General features: G+C 39.6%; 1 protein-coding gene across 1 annotated transcript in view; it reads right to left on the bottom strand.

Moving 5' to 3' along the window:
- Positions 1-24046, bottom strand: part of COMMD1 (copper metabolism domain containing 1) — a 602893-nt gene extending 578847 nt beyond the window's left edge. The window contains exon 1 of the mRNA XM_053712054.1: positions 23846-24046. Coding sequence (XP_053568029.1) covers positions 23846-24019 — 174 coding nt within the window. The 5' untranslated portion in view covers positions 24020-24046. The remainder of the gene's footprint in view (positions 1-23845) is intronic.
- Positions 24047-24667: the final 621 nt, after the last annotated feature.

Below are 24667 nucleotides of genomic sequence, written 5' to 3'. Positions count from 1 at the left end.
AGACAGTTACAAGGTATGAGAAGACACAGTTCTTCACAGAGACCTTTGAAAAAGAAAGGACAGAGTAGCCAACTCTGGCTTTCTAAACTAGGGCAGCAATTTTTAGAAAAACGCAGTAAGTACCTCTTTACAAGATCCTAACTGCTTTAAAGCCACCACTACCTAACTGCAAGAAATGATGTGGAATACGGCTATACCCCAAAACTTGCTTGTACATTAAATAAAAAAATTTCTTCAGACGCCTAAACTTCACCTCCTCCATGCACCGAAGGCAAAGAGAATGACTGGGGGTTGTGGGTAAGGGAGTGATACTTGTCAGTTTAACTGTGGTGCTCTTTGCCTCCTCCTGCTGGCCAGGAGTGATATTGCCAACAGTAATTACTCAAGCCATGGACTCACCATATCTTAGGAAAGAAAAAAAGATATTTCAGAGAGCTTAAGAAATAATCTATTGGTGAAACATCCAATTAAGCCAGTAATCTATACTCTCCCCAAAATTCATAAAAATGCCACTAGACCACCAGGTAGGCCTATAGTGGCAGGTATGGGGTCAGTCTTTTAAAAAAAATTGCTATTTTCCTTGACAAAATCTTACAACCTATGGTTATTAAACAACTTATGTCAAGGATACTAGCAACTTTCTAAATAAGATTGAAAACATGGGACATGTAGGTGAAATATGTATACTTTACACCTTAGATGTATGCAGCCTGTACACATCAATAAAACATACCAGTGGAATAGAATCAGTACAGACTTTATTAAAATCTGAAGGTGTATACTCTGATGAACAAATCAATTTTCTGATTGAACTTCTAGAGATCATTTTGTATTTGTAACCATTTTCTCTTTATTGATACATTCTACTTGCAGCTACAAGGGACTGCAATGGGCTCCAATGTCGCCCTGTCATACGCCAATATTTTTATGAGCAACTGTGAGGAACACTTTGTGTATAATCACAGATTGTTTATACTCTATGGTGCCTCCTGTTGGAGTGTCAGGACTCTCTCAGGTTTCTCTGAGTTGCACCTGTTCTTACCTTCCTGTCACTCAGCCTCTGTTAACCCAGCCCACTTCCTTTACTTAAGGCTCATGCAGACAATCACAGGTGCTTATTTAATTTGTTTGTTCTTAGCAAGCTACTGAGCTCCAACGGATTCTCTGCCTTCCTTGATTTCTAAGGATATCTTAACCAGCAGATTCCTTTTCTACAATTCATGCATAAGTGCTCTTATCAAAGTTTTGTGCTGTTACCATCTAATTGCAAGTATTTAAGATTTATGTGCTAAAAAAAAAAATCTGTCATTGGATTTACTACAGACATTGGTTAAACTTGGGATCTGTAAGCTTTGTGTTATTACCATCTAATCAAGTATTTTGTCATTATCTGCTATGAATAATTTCCATTGGATTTCATACTGACTTTCTTCGCATAAGTTGCTGGTTCCAAAGACTCTGTTTTTCTAAAAATTGCAATAATATTGTCTCTTCCGCTAAACATATATCATGCTTGCTAACCAAAGTTGTTTTTTCAAGTCCTCTCACTCATAATCAAGTTTGCGCTAGTATTTGTATAACTTCTGAGAGTATTTCCATGTTTCTGACAACTTACCTCCTATTGCTCAAGATTGCATTACAGACATTTTCCATACGTACTACTCATATTCTACAAGATATCCGTAACAGAGTTTTTAGCCACTCCCCCATCTTACCTGTCAGTAAAACTGAATTACTCATTGTACGTTATCCTCATGTTGGATTGAAAACAGAGATCCTCTACATACCGTATCAGATCTGAGCTGGGGACTAAGCACTTACTCTCATTTATTATCTTGTGACGACAAGTGTATACTTGTTTGTTTCCTTACTCTTATTTTCGAACAACTTCACTTAACGCATATTACAGATCTTATATACAAATATAATAATTGATCTAGTGCCAAGTGATACATATATTTATATTCCTACTATCTGCAGTTGAGATCTTAAAGAGATACCAGGTCTAAATTAAGTGGGCCTAACATGGAGGTACATAGATGATATTTTTGGCGTCTGGCTTGGCGACATTGGTAGCCTTATTGCGTTTGTAGATTATCTCAATAATTCTGTAACTTGCCTAAAAATTCACACTGACTAAAAGTGAGATCTCTGTTAATTTTTAGACACTCCGATATATAAAGAGGGAGGCTTTCTGAAATCTGATTTATTTGTCAAATCTACTGATAAAAACAGTTTATTGAGATATGATAGTCAAAAGAATTGTCTCAAATACATCTCAATGTGAAAAAAGACTAGATGAAATGGCTACAAAATTCAAAGAAATAGGTTATCCATACCATCTAGTTGAACAATAGAAAAAAGAGGTACAATGTGTAAAATAAAAACAGGCCAAGAATAAACAAACAGACAAATTAATTTCTGTAACTAGGTACAACAAGCTAAGTAGCAAAGTCAATAAAATACTTAAAAAAAACACTGGCATATTTTACAGGATCTTAATCCATCCATATATTCATTTAAAGATTTACCAATGCCTGCTTATAAAAGAAACACAAATCTGAAAGACTATCTAGTCCGTGAAGACATAGGCAGCAAGAAAATACACATCCAAAAAACAATTGGGCCTAGCAAAACTGGTTGTTACCCTTACTTGAGCTGCAGTAACTGCAACTCAATGATAAAGGGTGGCTATTTTTACCATCCCAATCAATTTTTAACCTGTAGATCCAGTCATATCATATATTTGATTAAGTGTCCATGTGGTCTAAATTACATTGGAGACTACACAAGAGAGGCCAGGGAACGCATAACGCAACACAAGTCAAACATAAGATGTAAAAACAAGGATGCACCTGTGTCCTTACACTTTCTTGCAGCAGGCCATAACATTAGCCAATTGCGCTTTCAAATCATTGATAGGGTAGATAATCCTAGAAGGGGTGGTGACAGAGAACACTTACTAAAAACTAAAGAAATGTAATGGATCCACAAGCTACAGACCCTTACACCTAGAGGTCTTAATAAAGATTTTGACTGGTCTCTGTTTAGGTTATAAGTACATTCTTGCTTTATACAGTATATTATACAGTATACTTATACTTAAGTATACAGTCTAGATACTGTTCTTTCTTAATTAATTATAGTTTCTGATATTAATGAATAGTGCACTCATTGTTTTTAATTTTTGTATATATTTTAGCTATCAATATGTTTTAAGCAAAATTGCATAACCCACTGAATGGTACTATAAAAAACTTTAAGACAATAGAATATAATGCTTTCGTTAAGTCAATATATATTACAACCAATAGGTGGTAGTAACCATACAGGATGTGGGTGTGGTTTTGATACCTAGGCTCAGGTATAAAAGGTAGCCATTATGTATACACCTATAGACATGACTAAGGACCTGTGAGAGGTCTGAAACGTTGTTTTTTGTACTTGGTACCATGAAGCAATAAAGGTCTATTTTACTGCATTTGTTGGGCTGGAGTGAACTTTTCTTTATTCATATACACTGAGGGGGTGGCTGACCCTTTACTCCATGCCCTTTGCTGTTTCCTACCGTGTGTGTGTGTGTGTGTGTATGTATGTGTGTGTGTGTGTGTATGTATATATGTATATATATATATATATATATATATATATATACACATATACATATACATATACACATACACATACACACACACACATACACACTGTGTTCTTTTGCCGCCATGCATAACGCCCCTTGTTATGACCAAATAACTCAATCTTTGTTTTATCAGTCCACAGCACCTACTTCCAAAATGAAGCTGGCTTGTCCAAATGTGCGTTTGCATACCTCAAGCGACTCCGTTTATAGCGTGTGTGCAGAAAAGGCTTCTTCCGCATCACTCTTCCATACAGCTTCTCCTTGTGCAAAGTGCGCTGAATTGTTGAACGATGCACAGTGACACCATCTGCAGCAAGATGATGTTGTAGGTCTTTGGAGGTGGTCTGTGGGCTTTTTTTGACTGTTCTCACCATCCTTTGCCTCTCTGATATTTAACTTGGCCTGCCACTTCTGGTCTTAACAAGAACTGTGCCTGTGGTTTTCCATTTCCTCACTATGTTCCTCACAGTGGACACTGACAGCTTAAATCTCTGCAATAGCTTTTTGTAGCCTTCCCCTAAACCATAGTTTTAAACAATCTTTGTTTTCAGGTCAGTTGAGAGTTGTTTTGAGGCCCCCATGTTGCCACTCTTCAGAGGAGAGTCAAAGAGAACAACTTGCAATTGGCCTCCTTAAATACCTTTTCTCAAACTTGGATGCACCTGTCTATGAAGTTCAAGGGAGGCTAAATGGGCTCACCAAACCAATTGTGTGTTCCAATAAATCAGTGCTAGGTAGTTACAGGTATTCAAATCAACAAAATGACAAGGGTGCCCAAATGTATGCACCTGTCTAATTTAGTTTTGATGCATATTGCACATTTTCTGTTAATCCAATAAAACTCATTTCACTACTGAAATATTACTGTGTCCTTCACTTATTTGATAGATCAAAATGAAATTGCTGATCCAAAACACCCAATTATTTATAAATGAAGATCATGAAAATTGTCAGGGGTGCCTACAATTTTGCATACGATTGTATATGTATATATCCATAGCACTCTCTGGGAATTCTTTTGCAGACCTTTGTAGGCTTGATACGAGTTAGAATACGGGTCCGATCTCTATATATGGGCTATGAATGTATTTTGTATTCGCTACCATGGCAACATGAAAACATTGACCCGCTAAGATACAATACATATTTCGTTTGATTAGTGAATATAACTACTAAGGCATTTGAGAATTTATTGGTGACTGTAAATACTATACATCAGTCTTGGCTATACTGTTCCATTTGCCACATCTGTCATACAGGGAGTGCAGAATTATTAGGCAAGTTGTATTTTTGAGGATTAATTTTATTATTGAACAACAACCATGTTCTCAATGAACCCAAAAAACTCATTAATATCAAAGCTGAATATTTTTGGAAGTAGTTTTTAGTTTGTTTTTAGTTTTAGCTATTTTAGGGGGATATCTGTGTGTGCAGGTGACTATTACTGTGCATAATTATTAGGCAACTTAACAAAAAACAAATATATACCCATTTCAATTATTTATTTTTACCAGTGAAACCAATATAACATCTCAACATTCACAAATATACATTTCTGACATTCAAAAACAAAACAAAAACAAATCAGTGACCAATATAGCCACCTTTCTTTGCAAGGACACTCAAAAGCCTGCCATCCATGGATTCTGTCAGTGTTTTGATCTGTTCACCATCAACATTGCGTGCAGCAGCAACCACAGCCTCCCAGACACTGTTCAGAGAGGTGTACTGTTTTCCCTCCTTGTAAATCTCACATTTGATGATGGACCACAGGTTCTCAATGGGGTTCAGATCAGGTGAACAAGGAGGCCATGTCATTAGATTTTCTTCTTTTATACCCTTTCTTGCCAGCCACGCTGTGGAGTACTTGGACGCGTGTGATGGAGCATTGTCCTGCATGAAAATCATGTTTTTATTGAAGGATGCAGACTTCTTCCTGTACCACTGCTTGAAGAAGGTGTCTTCCAGAAACTGGCAGTAGGACTGGGAGTTGAGCTTGACTCCATCCTCAACCCGAAAAGGCCCCACAAGCTCATCTTTGATGATACCAGCCCAAACCAGTACTCCACCTCCACCTTGCTGGCGTCTGAGTCGGACTGGAGCTCTCTGCCCTTTACCAATCCAGCCACGGGCCCATCCATCTGGCCCATCAAGACTCACTCTCATTTAATCAGTCCATAAAACCTTAGAAAAATCAGTCTTGAGATATTTCTTGGCCCAGTCTTGACGTTTCAGCTTGTGTGTCTTGTTCAGTGGTGGTCGTCTTTCAGCCTTTCTTACCTTGGCCATGTCTCTGAGTATTACACACCTTGTGCTTTTGGGCACTCCAGTGATGTTGCAGCTCTGAAATATGGCCAAACTGGTGGCAAGTGGCATCTTGGCAGCTGCACGCTTGACTTTTCTCAGTTCATGGGCAGTTATTTTGCGCCTTGGTTTTTCCACACGCTTCTTGCGACCCTGTTGACTATTTTGAATGAAACGCTTTATTGTTCGATGATCACGCTTCAGAAGCTTTGCAAATTTAAGAGTGCTGCATCCCTCTGCAAGATATCTCACTATTTTTGACTTTTCTGAGCCTGTCAAGTCCTTCTTTTGACCCATTTTGCCAAAGGAAAGGAAGTTGCCTAATAATTATGCACACCTGATATAGGGTGTTGATGTCATTAGACCACACCCCTTCTCATTACAGAGATGCACATCACCTAATATGCTTAATTGGTAGTAGGCTTTCGAGCCTATACAGCTTGGAGTAAGACAACATGCATAAAGAGGATGATGTGGTCAAAATACTAATTTGCCTAATAATTCTGCACTCCCTGTAATCTGTAAAACTGATTTTCAGTTCCGTGTTGCCTGGGATCATGACGTCACTGTTTGGGGCGGCACGTTTACCCGGTAGAGGGCGGAGCCTGGCGTCGGAAGTAAATATATTTTCCTGAGGTGGTGGGGTAAGTTTGTTCACTTTTTTATTTCTGAGGAAGGGGGTATAATCCTGAAAACGTTTACGTATTAAAAGGTGACCTGTTTGCAAAAGAATTCCCAGAGAGTGCTCTCTTTACTATGGATATTTGTTTTTCTGTAGCACCCTGGGTTGCTTACATTTAGTATTCTGGGGTGCAATTGGCTGCAATGCTTTATAGTTAAAGGGACAGTAAACACAATTTTTTTTATTGTTTAAAAAGATAGATAACGCCTTTACTACCCATTCCCCAGCTTTGCACAACCAACATTGTTATATTAATAAATATCCACCGTTAGTAGAAATAAAAGTCTTTTGCAACAGAGCGTTAAATCGTTGCTGTAAATGTATTCAATACATAGACAGGTGAACACCACTCCACACACACCTCAGCCACATCCGACGCGTTTCCTGCCGCTAAACGGCACTTCGTCAGGGATATTGTCAGCTGTTACAATCCTCTCTTAAAAAGGCTCAACCCTCGCATATAGATTTAAAGGTGCAGTACTTACTCTAAAGCCTTTCCTTCAAGGGAGTCATACATATACACAATTGCAAAATAAAATAACATAAAATGTTCAATACAATGTTTCAATTTGAGCACACTGAAATAAATACAAAAAAGGAACAATATAGGTACTGTTAACTAACTTAATACGGTATCAATCGCCGTATATAGATATTATTCAAACATCTTGGAACTCTGTACCCACTATTAGAAGATACTATTTTAAGAATAGATTACGATTTATATATAAAAAAAAACATACCAACAAATCATGAGTAATAGCAAAGAAACTAGTACTTATATAGTAAATTTTGTATCAAAAATCATCAAAATTCGACTTTACAATACTATTACTTAGATAGATCCCACAATGTGTTATTATCCTATACCAAAAAATAATGATTCATGATAATGATACTTATAATGTTGGATAAGTTAGAATACTGGATTTATAAGGAAAAACATATCCTAATTGCCTACGTACAATTTCACATCTGAATTCATATTTATACCCAATGGGCTTCCGGTTTTCAATGTATATATCCAATACACTTCACTCCTATTAAGAGCTCATACTCTATTGCCCCCAACATTTTGTTTAGGTATCAGATCAATACCCTGGAAGGAGAAAAGTGTATTGATATATTCCAATTCTTGTTTATTATACTTATCATTTCCTCTATGTAGTGTAAAGTGTTTAGATACCAGGGTTTTAGGTATATCATTTTCCAAGGACAGCAGGTGCTCCCTCACTCTAATCCTTGAGCATTCTTGTCGTTCTACCTGTATATTGACTTTGACACAATTTACATGTAATCAAATATAAATCGTAATCTATTCTTAAAATAGTATCTTCTATTAGTGAGTACAGAGTTACAAGATGTTTGAATAATATCTATATACGGCGATTGATACCGTATTAAGTTAGTTAACAGTACCTATATTGTTCCTTTTTTGTATTCAGTGTGCTCAAATTGAAACATTGTATTGAACATTTTATGTTATTTTATTTTGCAATTGTAGATATGTATGACTCCCTTGAAGGAAAGGCTTTAGAGTAAGTACTGTACCTTTAAATCTATATGCGAGGGTTGAGCCTTTTTAAGGGAGGATTGTAACAGCTGACAATATCCCTGACGAAGTGCCGTTTAGCGGCAGGAAACGCGTCGGATGTGGCTGAGGTGTGTGTGGAGTGGTGTTCACCTGTCTATGTATTGAATAAATTTACAGCAACGATTTGTTTATTTTGTGGAGGCTGACTTCAAATGATATTCCCATAACTTCTATACATTATAAGTGATACACTTCCAATAGCAGGTATAAAATCTTGTGAGTTCTAACTACGAGCAAATATCATATTTATTCATTATGTACTGAGCCTACCGACATGAAGACAAACTTTGTTGAATATTACCTGTAATGCATTTGCAAAGTATACGTGAATAATCAGAGTGGAGAACCTGGTTTTGGTTTCTAGTCCTGTTAATATACCTGCTATAAATAATACACTATTCGAGATTGATAGTGTTGTGTATCATTATTTATCACATTTAGCAAAAGGTATTGGAATATACTCTCCATGGTTAAACTACACAGTGTGCATGAGTTTGTATGGTTGTTATATTAATATACTTTATAACATTTAAACCTCTAAATTTCTGCCTGTTTCTAAGCCACGAAAGACAGCCTTTTATCACATGCTTTTTATTTGCTTTTCACAACAGGAGAGTGCTAGTTTATGTGAGCCATACAGATAATACTGTGCTCACGCCCGTGGGTTGTGCACAACACAGCACTAATTGGCTTAAATGCAAGTCAATTGATAATAAATAAAGTCATGTGTTTAGAGGGCTGTCAAAAGAGGCTTAGATACAAGGTAATCACAGAGGTAAAAAGTGTATTAATATAACCATATTTAATGACATATTTGCTTATGTTAATAAAAATAGTGTAATTAATCAAAAATATGTATGTTTTTAGCAGATTTTACATTCCAGGTTTAAACTATTTCTTAACAGAAAATCAAAATGAGCAGCTAATAACTCTTGTAATTGGTAGATAATGGCTAAAATATCACTGAAATTTGTGTTAGCAGCATCAAAGGATAATCCAATCCCCTAAAGACTGCATGCATCAAAAAACATAATACTCATCATATTACCGACAAATTTGCCTCCTTTCAAATGAGGGGACTTAAAGGAACAGTCAACACCAGAATTTTTGTTGTTTTAAAAGATAGATAATCCCTTAATTACCCATTCCCCAGTTTTGCATAACCAACACAGTTATAATAATACACGTTTTACCTCTGTAATTACCTTGTATCTAAGCCTCTGCAGACTGCCCCTTATCTCAGTTCTTTTGAAAGACTTGCATTTTAGCAAATTAGTGCTCACTCCTCGGTAAATTCACGTCCATGAGCTCAATGTAATCTATATGAAACACATTAACTATCACCCTCTAGTGGTGAAAAACTGTCAAATTGCATTTACATTAGAGACGGCCTTCAAGGACTAAGAAATTAGCGTCCAACTAAGGATACCAAGAGAACAAAGCAAAATTGGTGATGAAAGTAAATTGGAAAGTTGTTTAAAATTACATGCCCTATTTGAATCATGAAAGTTTTTTTTAGACTTGACTGTCCCTTTAAACCCATCTAGGTAGCAGGTGATTGCCATAGAAATTATCTGTCTGCTAGGGGCCAGTTAGGGTGCTTGCTGTTCTAAAACAGACTATAGAATCCCCATCTAAGCACTAAAATAGGGTAAGTGGCCCCTTTATCAAATGAGGAGTAACACACCGATCCATGCTGTGGCCCCCACTGTGTTGCTTTGACAGCAGGGACCGTAACTGGGGGCAGACGGTATTTGCTTTCATTTTGTAAGAGAGCACTGATTGTGCTCTCTTACTATATCAAGCCAGATCGCCATATTGATATAGACAGTGACACAGTGTCACCGTCTGTACTGATGTTGCGGTGGTGCTGTGGGAAGTGTGGGAGGGAAGAAAAGAGGCGGGTGTTCGGATCATAGCGGGAAGGGAAGGAAGAGCGTCAAGTCCCTGCACTTCAGCAAAAAAACCTTGGAGAGGGAGGGGCGAGTCCCTACACTACAAAAAAAAGGGGGGGGGGGGACAAAAAAAATTCCCTTAGACTGGCTGGCAGTAACAAAGATGGTGGTGACCAGTGGGATGGTCTACTCAAATGCATACTGGTAAACTGGCAGCCAGTACCTAAGATTGTGGTGACCAGTGGGAGGGAAGAGAGTAGTTTGGGAGGGATCAGGGAGGTGAGAGGGTAATCCCTACAATGCAGCAAATATTACCCATAACAGCTAATTGATTAACCCTTTCACTGCCATGAATTTCAGATGTGTGATGCACAGCCCCCATTATGCTGTTCTCCTGCAGCCAGTGCCAAGAACGAGGTACGTGCAGGCATCTGCAAGAGTGGTACACAGCCTACAGACTATAGAGTTCCCAGCCTCTACTACACCTGCACCTCTTACCCACACCCACCCACAGGAGCCCCAGGCGGACCGGTCCCCATCCTTCCGGGTAAAATGAGCAGCAAGTGGTTCTTTAAGTTGATGCCCTTTGTATGCTGGGTAGCTGCTTTTATTGCCACTCGTAGTGACTTCTGGACAGGCTTCTACGGCTGCACATGGAGACTAAGGACCCGGTAGCTTCCTGCGCAATAACCTCAGATACCAACCATATGCAGCTGCTGCTAATGCTAGTTTAGAAACCGGAGCTGTTTGTGCTGCAGGTAGGTGTAAGGGCAGGGTTCATTCTTGCTTTATGGGGTTTCTTGCAATAAATAATAAAAAATTACCCTTAAGAAATGTACATATTTTTTATAATCCTTCTTTCAGTCCCATTTATGACTTTCTTTTCCTGTAAATCTACTACTTGTACCTTAATAGAAGTAATTACAGGGCTGAATTTAAAAAAATGATGATATAGGAGGTAGGAGGTATTGATGCCACCATTACACCAAAAGGGGAAATTATTTTGTATGCCTAAAATAGTAGTGCATTTCATGAGCCAATTTATTTAGAGCTAATGCCTCTTTTATTTGCCTTTAACATCAGGTCATCAGGTTCACCATGTCGACTACTAGAAAAGAAAAAATACAAGGTGGATATCTGCCACCTAAACTAGAAGAGTTTGACATTGTACACCCAAGCTAATATGCTATGTTTAAATACATAGGAGCAGAGGGGGGCGGAGCTAGCTATCCAAGGAACGAGACGTGCAATTGTCAAGCTCCTGGCTATAACTTTCTATATTTATGGATTTCTATACCTAAATAGGGGTTTTGACAACTAAAGATAGCACCCAATTGTGCCTGGTGACTCCTATTACAGGTGGGGGAGTTCGTTGAGACATTTTCGACCTACTGGGCTTAGCAGTATTATTATTATGCGGGAGGCCGTAGCCATGTGGGAATCAGAAATGGCGCAGCTCCTCCATAACCATTTCCATAGCCTTACACAAGTTTTGCATGAGGCTCTGATTAACAAGGCATCTTCCATTAACACCTATAAACAAGAGGATGGGCATGCAAGATCACGGTATGGGCAGAGAGAATCGGACGCAGACACTGAAGAATTCGTAAAGCTAACTGCAGTCAAACATTTTGGAGCTGCCGACAGACAGGATACTATCCCCCTTTCCACTCGGGCAGTGCTAGAGAACACGCCAGAAATGGGAACAGGCAAGATCATCATAACGGCAATCGTGCTGCAACAATACAGGCTCTAAACCTATTACATCTTGTTCCGGTGAATTTTCCTCTAGATTACCTTAATTCAGACTATGCGCTGGAAGCACTTACTAGGTCGCCACATGAGGTACCTCACATTTTACCGGGTCAGGAGGGGAAACCGGATCCCATAGCACTTGGGCCTGGAGCGTTGGCCGTGTCAGCTAGCCGAGCTATTATGCTGGATCGTGCGGAGGTTTGGAACGCAGGTTCTGTGTTCTTGCTGGCCCGGTCGCATTGTCAGAACCGTTCCGGAGTCGGCTAAATTTAGGTCACTAGATGGGTTTCCCAGTCACCTTAGATCCCACCTTATGCTAATGGTACTTTGTATAAGTGACTGTTTGGAACGGCTTGGATCTTAGTTCACAAGTGGACATGTGTGGTGCTTCAATGCTATGTTTAATTTCTTGACTTTGCTCTTGGATTTTATTAAAGGAGTGCCAGGACACTCTCTTCTCTGGATGACGGTATTATGCTTGATGCTGGAGTATGTTTGTTCCCGGAGCCCTACTCACTCACTCCTCCCGTAGCAGCACCAAACTGAGACCTTAGCTACTGTGGATCTGCGCAAATAACTTTACTGATAATATTGTATATTTATTTTACTTCTAATAGCCGACCAATAGTGAGACTATATTCTATAGATGGTCATTGGGTTACAGGTTTTATGTTTGTTGATGCACATTACTGTTATTCATTGTATGTCCAAGCTATATTGGGGATTTATTGTTTGTATACTTGTATTTTGTACTATGGCTAGGCTATCTGTTGCAGCAAGTAATAGGGGTGCCAGAGAGTCACAGAAGTCCGAAGTCAAATATTCTGTTTTAGGCCACATGTTGTCAGAGTTTTACAGCTGGCCTACACTGGGTACTGGACATTATGATGTATTGATATGCCTTAGTTTCAGGTTTCATTATGTTTATTGTACTTTTAGCCATACTGCTGTCTAGCTCTTAAACTAGCATTGTAATACAGTTATCCTCATGTCTCTAATTGTTTGCATATATACTCAATTGTTAATTAAGATACCTTGATGGTGTGGCTTAGTCATAATAGGCATGCACACCCTCCCCATGCCCAGTTCTACAACGCAGTTCAATGGGTTAAGGATGTGCCTGTCTTTTCACAGTCTGGCAGATTATGTTAGTGCGATGAGACTAAAATAAAACAGAATATGTTGATGTTCTTAAGTTACCCAAGCCCTAAAAATTGTTATACCTGTATCCTATACCTTGCTACTACTAGACAATGTTATCTAATATATAACAAGATCGGTTCCCTATACTATGCTAAGCCTATACATATGTTTTAGTGGAGATGATATACTCTGGTTAATAGGGTTAGTTTTATTTTGCCCTAACGCATATAATAGCTGTAACGGATTGAACCTGCCAGGGTCAAATGTTCATTTACTATTTGTTGATGGTTGACTTGTAGGTCATTTATAGCGGATAATAGGTTAAAGATTAATATACACCTCGAACTGTCCTACCCCTGTGGGTTGTACTTAGTAGTACATAGTTCAGGAAAAATTTGTAATCCTACGACCACGGGGTCAATCAGCATTTTTGTACCTACCTTTGTTGATGTAAATTATAGCTTTATCCATTTTATATATAGAGAAGGTACCCATATGATATATGATAATATTATGTCTGCCTCCCTTCTCCCCCTCCTTGATATAGTTATAATTATATTTTTGTCACACTGTCTGGTTACATTTATGTTTGATTTTGTTGACAATGTGCCGTCGGCGGCCGGGATAGCACGTTTATTTTTTTTCTTAAATGCTGTAACCAGTTTAGAAATATGTAGTTCTTTATCATAGATATATTTCAGCTAGGATGGGGCTAGAGTCGGGAGGGGGAGAGATAGGGGTTCTAGAGAGCATTGAATGGCAATACTAAAGTTGGAGTAAATAGGTTTTAATTGTTGGTATTATTGAGCTATAGGTACATTACTCCAAAATTTACTCTTCACGGATAGTCTCCAGTCATATTAGGTTTAAGACACTCCAACTGCTACACTTTTATAACAAATTATACCTCTAGCTGTGTGTTATAACTGCAGCACTCATTATTTCACTATCTTTTTAGTTGTGGAAACCTGTATGTTTGCACCTGTTGTTGGGTATAGGGCCCATACCCAAATGACGGGACACATTATTGAGCATATAGCTGTTGTTGTGCTATATTATGAACCAACATAAATCATATTACATTTTGCTGTACTGAGATTCAGGTGAGACTTGTTTTGTCAGTCAATGTGAGATTCAGGGTCCTTGTAGGGTATACGTCAGTTAACAGATATCAGCCATGTAACACCCTGATTTATCTTATGTCCCCCATCTCATAGGGTTCTCCAATTTTTTTGCTATTGTCTCCGCCCCCCCCCCCATTATAGTACTCAGGCATTTTGTGATTGTGCCTGAGTATTCTCGCGCGGTTTCCCTTGATACATACCGCACTTCTATTTAAAATCTCCTTAAACACCCAGAATTAGGTGGCTCAGGTTCTTTTTTGCTTACCAATCTTAAGCTTTGTATATTGAAAGCCAGATTTAGCTGTCTATCTATTATATTACTATGGGTTTCAGAAACAGAGTTTGAGAAAGCTAAAAAAACAAACATATATATATATATTTGTAATATGTGTAACTATAAGTTTTTTTCTTTTTTATGCAACAAAACAGAAAATGTGAGGTTATTTCTATTATTTTTTTTTTCTTTTGCACAACTGTGACGTAACAGATTTGTCTATTTCGTAATATCATGATTGATATGTTCTTTCTCTGTATATCTATATAATTTTTGCAACTCAATATGTCTGTTATTTTACATATTTAACCTCAATAAAAATTATTTGGAAAAAAAAAATACATAGGAGCAGATTTTTGAGTGCCTAGGGCATCACAAAACCTAAATACGCCACTTGCACAGCTGCAATTAGCAGCCTTCTAATGACCAAAAACCAATAGCAAAGCCATACATGTCTGCCAATAAATAAATAAAAGGAAATCCTGAGAAGCTTCTACAATAATTTCAGTGAGCAACGCAAAGTTAAAGGGACAGTTTACCCCCCAAAATTATATAATTTTAAATGAAATTGCATGAATAGTTATATACATTATTGCTAAACAATCTGCAAGAATTGTTTTCTTTATGTGTAAATATTTTTTTGAAATACAGTATCAGTTTTCAAAGTACATTACCAATACCCATTGAAATATTTTAATGGGTATTCAGCTCTGCTGAAATGTACAATTCCCTATCACATTTCCCTTAGCTTCAGAAGAGGAATGCAGGTCTAGTAATTTACAGGCTTGGGGGTCAACCAGGTTATACATGGTACTAAATTACATGGGTAAATACTGCTCACATATATAAATATGATTTGTCAGATTAAGGCTATTACCACCTTCACTGCTGAGCCGTTTATAAAACCATAGCTGAAGTTGATTTTACAGTTCTCAGTGGTTTACACTTCACAATTACCTCACAAACACATATATATTTGGAAGTACAAACAAATGTGTTCTAATGTGTTAGCATTGTATTATTACACTATTGATTGTATATAACTATGTGTTAAACTCCTGCAAAGGGATTAAATACACACAGTAAATTAAAATGTAACTTTTATAGCTTCAAGGCGCTTTCAGGGTATTGCAGGGATGCCTCGATATTGAGGCCTCCTGCAATACCCTTTATTACCCACCGATGCAGAGAGAGCCACTCTGTGGCCCTCTTTGCATCGGCCAAAGATGGTGCCGACCATTGGTGGGTGGGAACCATAACAGGGAGGCGGGTGGGCGGCCTATCGCTGGAGGATATCTGGTGATAAGTGCCGGGCGGATGGGAGAGACAGGAGCGTGCACGGGAGAGAGCACGAGCAGGGGGGATCCGCTTCACTATAGAACAACATTGCGAAAGGGAAGGAGGGAGAGATACATGTTGGGAAAGTGATCTTGGAGGGGGGTAGGGTATTGAGGGGGGCAGCTACACTACAGAAAAAAAAATGGGTATTAAATAAAAACTAAAAAAAGGCTAAAAATTTAACAAACTGGGTACTGGCAGATAGCTGCCAGTACCCAAGATGGCGGCAAAGGTAGAGGGGGATAAGAGAGGTTGGGGGTTAAGGGGGGATTCTACACTCTAGAATATATACTGTATATTAAAAAAAAAAAAAAAAAAGCCTTTAATTTTAGTACTGGCAGACTTCCTGCCAGTACTTAAGATGGTGGTGACAATTGTGGGGTGGGGGAGGGAAGAGAGCTGTTTGAGAGGGGTCAGGAATGTGTCAGGGGGTGGAATGCGTCAGGTGGGAGGCTGATCTCTACACTTAAGCTAAAATTACAGATATACAAGTGTGGTGATGTAATACTCATAAAGGAAGCAGAACCCATGTGCTGAGTGAGGCAGGCTGGGGAATCACAGTGACCCAGCTACACTGATCCTACAGCAGGATAATAGGCTCCAATGTGTCCAAGCAAGCAAGCAAGCAAACAGGCGCAGGCTTCCATAAAAAGTGGCAATTTATTGATACAATTGTTAAAAGTACATGGGATGTAAACATTTACACCCCAATAGGTAAAAACAAATGTTAAAAACAGTTGCAACGCGTTTCTCAGCCTGACTGGCTGTTTCCTCAGGCATCTGTTTAACTAATGGAAGCTATGGCCTATTTGAACCAAACCTTGCCCTCATAACCCCTCCCCCACCATGTGCAGGCGATTATATATGATTGTTAAATCACTATGACTACAAGGTATACCTCTGATGATACATATTCCCCCAATGACATATATAAAAACAAAATTTATGCTTACCTGATAAATTTCTTTCTTTTGCGATGTACCGAGTCCACGGTTTCATCCTTACTTGTGGATCCTAACAGGAAGTGGCAAAGAGAGCACCACAGCAGAGCTGTCTATATAGCTCCCCCCTTAACTCCACCCCCCAGTCATTCGACCGAAAGACAAGGAAGAAAAAGGAGAGACTATAAGGTGCAGAGGTGACTAAAGTTTTCAATAAAAATACTATCTGTCTTGAATAGACAGGACGGGCCGTGGACTCGGTACATCGCAAAAGAAAGAAATTTATCAGGTAAGCATAAATTTTGTTTTCTTTTGCAAGATGTACCGAGTCCACGGTTTCATCCTTACTTGTGGGATACCAATACCAAAGCTTTAGGACACGGATGAAGTGAGGGACAAAACAGGAACCTAAACGGAAGGCACCACTGCTTGCAAAACATTTCTCCCAAAAATAGCCTGTGAAGAAGCAAAAGTATCAAATTTGTAAAATTTGGAAAAGGTATGAAGCGAAGACCAAGTCGCAACCTTACTAATCTGTTCAACAGAAGCATCATTTTTAAAAGCCCATGTGGAAGCCACCGCTCTAGTGGAGTGAGCTGTAATTCTTTCAGGAGGCTGCTGTCCAGCAGTCTCATAAGCCAAACGGATGATGCTTTTCAGCCAAAAGGAAAGCGAGGTAGCCGTAGCCTTTTGACCTCTACGCTTTCCAGCATAGACAACAAAGAAGATGTTTGACGAAAATCTTTGGTTGCCTGCAAATAAACTTCAAAGCACGAACCACGTCCAAGTTGTGCAACAGACGTTCCTTCTTAGAAGAAGGATTAGGACACAGAGAAGGAACAACAATTTCCTGATTGATATTCCTGTTAGTAACAACCTTATGGAGGAACCCAGGTTTGGTACGCAAAACCACCTTATCAACATGGAAAACAAGATAAGGCGAGTCACGTTGTAATGCAGATAATTCAGAAACCCTTCGAGCTGAAGAGATAGCAACTAGAAACAGAACTTTCCAAGATAGAAGCTTAATATCTATGGAATGCATAGGTTCAAACAGAACCCCCTGAAGAACATTAAGAACTAAATTTAGACTCAATGGCGGAGCAACAGGTTTAAACACAGGCTTGATTCTAACTAAAGCCTGACCAAAAGCCCGAACGTCAGGGACATCTGCCAGACGCTTGTGCTATAGAATAGACAAAGCGGATATCTGTCCTTTTAAGGAACTAGCTGACAATCCTTTCTCCAATCCCTCTTGAAGAAAGGACAAAATCCTAGGAATCCTGATCCTACTCCATGAGTAGCCTTTGGATTTGCACCAAAAAAGATATTTACGCCATATCTTATGATAGATTTGGATGCTTGAACGGACCTTGAATCAGAAGGTCCTGTCTTAGTGGCAGAGTCCATGGTGGCAGAGATGACATGTCCACCAGGTCTGCATACCAAGTCCTGCGTGGCCACGCAGGTGCTATCAAAATCCCCAAAGCTCTCTCCTGTTTGATTCTGGCAATCAGACGCGGAAGGAGAGGGAAAGGTGGAAACATATAAGCCAGGTTGAACGACCAGGTTACTGCTAGAGCATCTATCAGTACTGCCTGAGGATCCCTGGACCTGGATCCGTAACAAGGAAGTTTGGCGTTATGATGAGACGCCATCAGATCCAATTCTGGTGTGCCCCATAGCTGAACCAGTTGAGCAAACACCTCCGGATGGAGCTCCCACTCCCCCGGATGAAAAGTCTGACGACTTATAAAATCTGCCTCCCAGTTCTCTACCCCTGGGATATAGATCGCTGAAAGATGGCAAGAGTGAGTCTCTGCTCATCGGATTATTCTGGAAACTTCTATCATCGCCAAGGAACTCCTTGTTCCCCCCCCCTGATGATTGAGATAAGCTACAGTCGTGATGTTGTCCGACTGAAATCTGATTAATCCGGCCGAAGCCAGCTGAGGCCACGCCTGAAGAGCATTGAATATCGCTCATAATTCCAAAATATTTATCGGTAGGAGGGCCTCCTCCTGAGTCCACAAACCCTGTGCTTTCAGGGAATTCCAGACTGCACCACAGCCCAGTAGGCTGGCGTCCGTCGTCCCTATAACCCACGCTGGCCTGCGGAAACACATTCCCCGGGACAGGTGATCTTGTGACAGCCACCAAAGAAGAGAGTCTCTGGTCTCTTGATCCAGATTGATCTGAGGAGATAAATCTGCATAATCCCCATTCCACTGTTTGAGCATGCATAGTTGCAGTGGTCTGAGATGCAAGCGAGCAAACGGAACTATGTCCATTGCCGCTACCATAAATCCGATTACCTCCATACACTGAGCCACTGACGGCCGAGGAATGGAATGAAGAGCTCAGCAGGTGGTTAAAATCTTTGATTTCCTGACCTCCGTCAGAAAAATTTTCATGTCCACCGAATCTATCAGAGTTCCCAGGAATGGAACTCTTGTGAGAGGAATAAGAGAACTCTTTTTCACGTTCACCTTCCACCTATGATATCTTAAAAAAGGCCAACACTAAGTCCGTGTGAGACTTGGCTAGTTGGAAAGTCAACGCTTGAATTAGGATGTCATCTAGATAAGGCGCCACTGCTATGCCCCGCGGCCTTAGGACCGCCAGAAGGGACCCTAGCACCTTTGTGAAGATTCTTGGCGCCGTGGCCAACCCGAAGGGAAGAGCCACAAACTGGTAATGCCTGTCCAGAAAGGCAAACCTGAGGAACTGGTGATGATCTTTGTGGATAGTTATGTGTAGATACGCATCCTTTAAATCCACGGTGGTCATATATTGACCCTCCTGGATCATTGGTAAAATAGTCTGAATGGTCTCCATCTTGAAGAATGGAACTCTTAGAAATTGGTTTAAGATCTTGAGATCTAGAATTGGTCTGAAGGTTCCCTCTTTTTTGGGAACCACAAACAGATTGGAGTAGAAACCTTGTCCCTGTTCTGCTTTCAGAACTGGGCAGATCACTCCCATGGTAAAAAGGTCTTCTACACAGCGTAAGAACACCTCTCTTTTTGTCTGGTTTACAGACAGGTTAGAAAGATGGAATCTCCCCCTTGGAGGAGAATCTTTGAAATCTAAAAGATATCCCTGGGTTACGATTTCTACGGCCCAGGAGTCCTGAACGTCTCTTGCCCAGGCCTGAGCAAAGAGAGAGAGTCTGCCCCCTACTAGATCCGGTCCCAGATCGGGGGCTACCCCTTCATGCTGTCTTAGAGGCAGCAGCAGGCTTTTTGGCCTGTTTACCCTTGTTCCAAGCCTGGTTAGGTCTCCAGGTTGGCTTGGATTGAGTAAAGTTCCCCTCATGCTTGGCAGCAGGGGAAGAGGAAGCAGGACCACCCTTGAAGTTTCGAAAGGAACGAAAATTATTTTGTTTGGTCCTTGTCTTATTTGACTTATCTTGAGGGAGGGCATGACCCTTCCCCCCAGTGATGTCTGAAATGACCTCTTTCAGTGCAGGCCCGAATAGGGTCTTACCTTTGAAAGGGATGGTCAAAAGCTTAGATTTTGATGACACATAAGCCATAATGCTCTACGCGCTAAAATGGCAAAACCTGAATTCTTTGCCGCTAACTTAGCGAGATGAAAAGCGGCGTCTGTAATAAAAGAGTTAGCTAGCTTAAGAGCCTTAATTCTGTCCAGAATATCATCTAGTGGGGTCTCCACCTGAAGAGCCTCTTCTAGAGCCTCAAACCAAAAGGCAGCTGCAGTGGTTACAGGAACAATGCACGCTATAGGTTGGAGAAGAAAACCTTGATGAACAAAAATTTTCTTTAGGAGACCCTCTAAAAGCCATAGGATCTATGAAAGCACAACTGTCTTCAATAGGTATAGTTGTACGCTTAGCCAGAGTAGAAATAGCTCCCTCCACCTTATGGACCGTCTGCCATGAGTCCCGCATGGTGTCAGATATGGGAAACATTTTCTTAAAAACAGGAGGGGGAGCGAACGGAATACCTGGTCTATCCCACTCCTTAGTAACAATGTCCGAAATCCTCTTAGGGACCGGAAAAAACTCAGTGTAAACAGGAACCTCCAAATATTTGTCCATTTTACACAATTTCTCTGGAACTACAATAGGGTCACAATCATCCAGAGTCGCTAAAACCTCCATGAGCAATAAACGGAGGTGTTCTAGCTTAAATTTAAATGCCGTCATATCTGAATCTGTCTGAGGGAACATCTTTCCTGAATCAGAAATCTCTCCCTCAGATAGCAAATCCCTCATCCCTACCTCAGAACATTGTGAGGGAATATCGGATACGGCTACTAAAGCGTCAGAAGGCTCAGCATTTGTTCTTAACCCAGAGCTACTGCGCTTCCCTTGCAACCCTGGCAGTTTAGATAAAACTTCTGTGAGGGTAGTATTCATAACTGAGGCCATATCTTGCAAGGTGAAAGAATTAGACACACTAGAAGTACTTGGCGTCGCTTGTGCGGGCGTTACTGGTTGTGACACTTGGGGAGAACTAGATGGCAAAACCGGATTTCCTTCTGTCTGAGAATAATCCAGTGCCAAACTCTTATAAGTCAAAATATGCCGTTTGCAATTTAAAGATATCAGTACAAGTGGGACACATTCTAAGAGGGGGTTCGACAATGGCTTCTAAACAAATTGAGCAATGAGTTTCCTCAATGTCAGACATGTTGAACAGGCTAGTAATGAGACAAGCAAGCTTGGAAAACACTTTATTCAATGAAAAAAACACAATTTTCAAAAACGGTACTGTGCCTTTAAGAGAAAAAAAGTCATACACAAACTGCAAAACTGCTTAAAATTACTCCAAACTTCCTGAAATTTTTACAGTACACCCATCAAGCTTTAGTAAGATTGCACCACAAGTATCAAGGTAATTAACCCTCAAATGAGAAAACCGGATTGAAAAGTGTTTAAAACCCAGTAAAACCCTTGTCAGCACCCAGCCACAGCTCTGCTGTGGCTCCTACCTGCCCTCAAGGATCAAGATTGTGGAAATAAAGCTTCGATTAGGCCCTTGGAAGTGCACCAGGACCCCTCTGTTGTAGCTTGCTGCTTGCCTATGTAAAACAAATGCGCAACTGAGGCGCGAAAATAGGCCCCGCCCCTCACTTACTCGATGTTGCTGGGGCCTACACATAAATCTACAAAAAGATCTTTGAGCCATGTGGGTTATAAAAACCCCAAATAAGCCAAGTGAACCCTCACAAACAGAAGTCCCAAATGAAATAAACACAGTACTCCCAGACACACAAACGTTTGTCTTTTCCAATAAAAACATACAAACTGAGTGCCCATAAGATTAGCCCTATATGCAAGCTAGTAACATCCCCTCTAAGACTATGATTACTGCTTCCCCTTCCCCTAATGGGGATACTGTCAGCCTTTCTGTAGTTAACAAGTCTCTGCAGAAAAAATGACTGAACATACCTCATTGCTGTATAGCAAGAAACCGTTCCTCACACTGAAGTTTTCCTGTACTCCTCAGCTTCTGTGGGAACAGCAGTGGACCTTAGTTACAAATGCTAAGATCATCATCCTCCAGGGAGAAATCTTCATCTATGTTCTGCCTGAGAGTAAATAGTACAACACCGGTACCATTTAAAAATAACAAACTCTTGATTGAAGATAAAATAAAACTAACAGTTTAACACCTCTTTTACTTTACCCTTCCTGCTTAGAGCCGGCAAAGAGAATGACTGGGTGGTGGAGTTAAGGGGGGAGCTATATAGACAGCTCTGCTGTGGTGCTCTCTTTGCCACTTCCTGTTAGGAAAGATAATATCCCACAAGTAAGGATGAAACCGTGGACTCAGTACATCTTGCAAAAGAAAAGATAAATGCTGTTTTTGTAATGCCCCCAAACAATCAATCATGAGAGAGAGATAGAGATAGAGATAGAGACAGAGACAGAGACAGAGAGAGAGAGAGAGAGAGAGAAGCCCCTTGTCATTGGCTTATCAGATGAGTTGTGCTAGTTCTCAGTAATACATTTCTTCTCCTGAGTCTGCTCTTCAACAAAGGATACCAGGAGTGGAGAACAAGACAAATTTTGATAATAGAAGTCATTTGAAAAGTTGCTTAAAATTGCATGCTCTATCTAATTTGTGAAAGTTTAACTACAGTCTCTTAACAAGGAGTTAGCTGAAAACATGGTGAGCCAATGACAAGAGGCATGTGTGCAGCCACCAATCACCAGCCAGCTCCCAGTGGTGCATTACCGCTCCTGAGACTACCTATGTATGGTTTTCAACAAACGATACCATGGTAATGAAGTAAATTTGATAACAGAAGTAAACTGAAAGGTCTTTTAAAATTGCATACGCAATATTTTAATGTCCCTTTACAAATATTACAGCTAAAGCACATAGTTTACTTCAAAACTATTTATTCACTAATGGCCTAACATCACAAAGACTCCTAATATCTAAATCAGGGCTTGACAAATTGATTTCACTCAAAAACTAGCAATACTATTCAGGAGCAAATAATACTTTTAGATACCAGATAAATGTAAATTTGTATATAGATATATGTGAATAAAACAAATAGAGACAGTAGTAAATAGAGGCTGTGTATTACTGCTTGAGTTTATAAATATTTAGCTAGTCAAATACTGTACATTGATTATGGCTGGTACCAGATACACATGGGACATGACTAGCATATAATAATAATACAGCATTAGAAATTGTGAGTAGTAAAAAAAAAAAAACTTTTGAAATATCATTATTTATTTTGCTCACTTTTTCTATAATTTTACTCTGAAAATTGGACTTGATTGTAAGAAGTGCACAGTGCATACTTCACATGCCTATCCCTGCTTCATATATCTCCCCAATTGGCTTCAGAAGAGAAGATATTGAAAAATAAAATACAAAGTTTTACCAACAAAATGACAGTGACCCAATAAAGCAAGTGTGTGGAGGGACATTCAAATGTTATTGCAACAATGAACAAGATTATAGAAAATTATAGTAGTTACAGAGCGTTTTACATTCCTTTATGCCATGGAGCCCCTGGTATCTTCCTGAGGGTGGGTGCACACATCATATTCAATGAACATAGTAGATGGAACTAAACATAAACTGCACTATTACCACATGTGGCACACACACCAATACCCTAAGTAACCCCCACTGGCAGATGCTTTTTACACAGCTATACCTTAATTATTCCCGTCATCTTCTCTAGCAGTGCTCTGAATTCATCATGTGGTAGCTCTGGATACAGCTCTCTCTTCAACAGCTCCTCGGTTATATCTGCATTTCCATAATATTTGCTCTGAGCAATGCCATTCAGCAAACCACTAAGTGCTCTGGAGCTCTCAACCACAGCCATGACAGCAATCAGATCATGTGACTTGCAGTTTCCCCAGTAGTTCCTGCATCGTGCACTATTCACTTGCAAACCCCTCCCTGACTCACTATGCTTGCTGTGGTCGTTTAAGGTGGTATAGATAGAACTTTCACTGCTCTCTACGATATTTAATCAGTACTAACATATAGCTCAACTGGAATCTCTCCTTTGATTTTAGATGATTTTCCACACCTTCTGCTCTTTTCCTTAATACAATGTACTTATTACGGATATTATTAGAAGAATAAAATAACAGTATTATTAAATATTCTCCAGAATATCAAGGCATAACATGGATTGCTGGTCATCATTTCAATGTAGCAGTGAAATAGTAGTTGTGGTAATTTATTTGTATTTATTTGCAAAAAAAATATGTAATGCCGTATATAGTTTATCTGAAGCCTCCAAACCAGCCAATCTCTTTGATTTTTCTTTTCTCTTTCTTTCCATTTCAAAAACTACAGTATTCCCTTGCATCTGAAGATGGATGAAGAACCAAAAAAATAAATAAATGTTAGGCTATAATAAATAGGTATCACTAGTACCTACTGCAATAATGTTTTGTATTTGTATCTATAATGCTGGCTACCAGAGCTTTAAACTGTCCTGGATTTTGCTGTGTTAGCTTCA

This window comes from Bombina bombina, chromosome 4 (assembly GCF_027579735.1).
Source record: "Bombina bombina isolate aBomBom1 chromosome 4, aBomBom1.pri, whole genome shotgun sequence".
Taxonomy (NCBI): Eukaryota; Metazoa; Chordata; class Amphibia; order Anura; family Bombinatoridae; genus Bombina; species Bombina bombina.
This window is presented reverse-complemented; position numbering and strand designations above follow the sequence as displayed.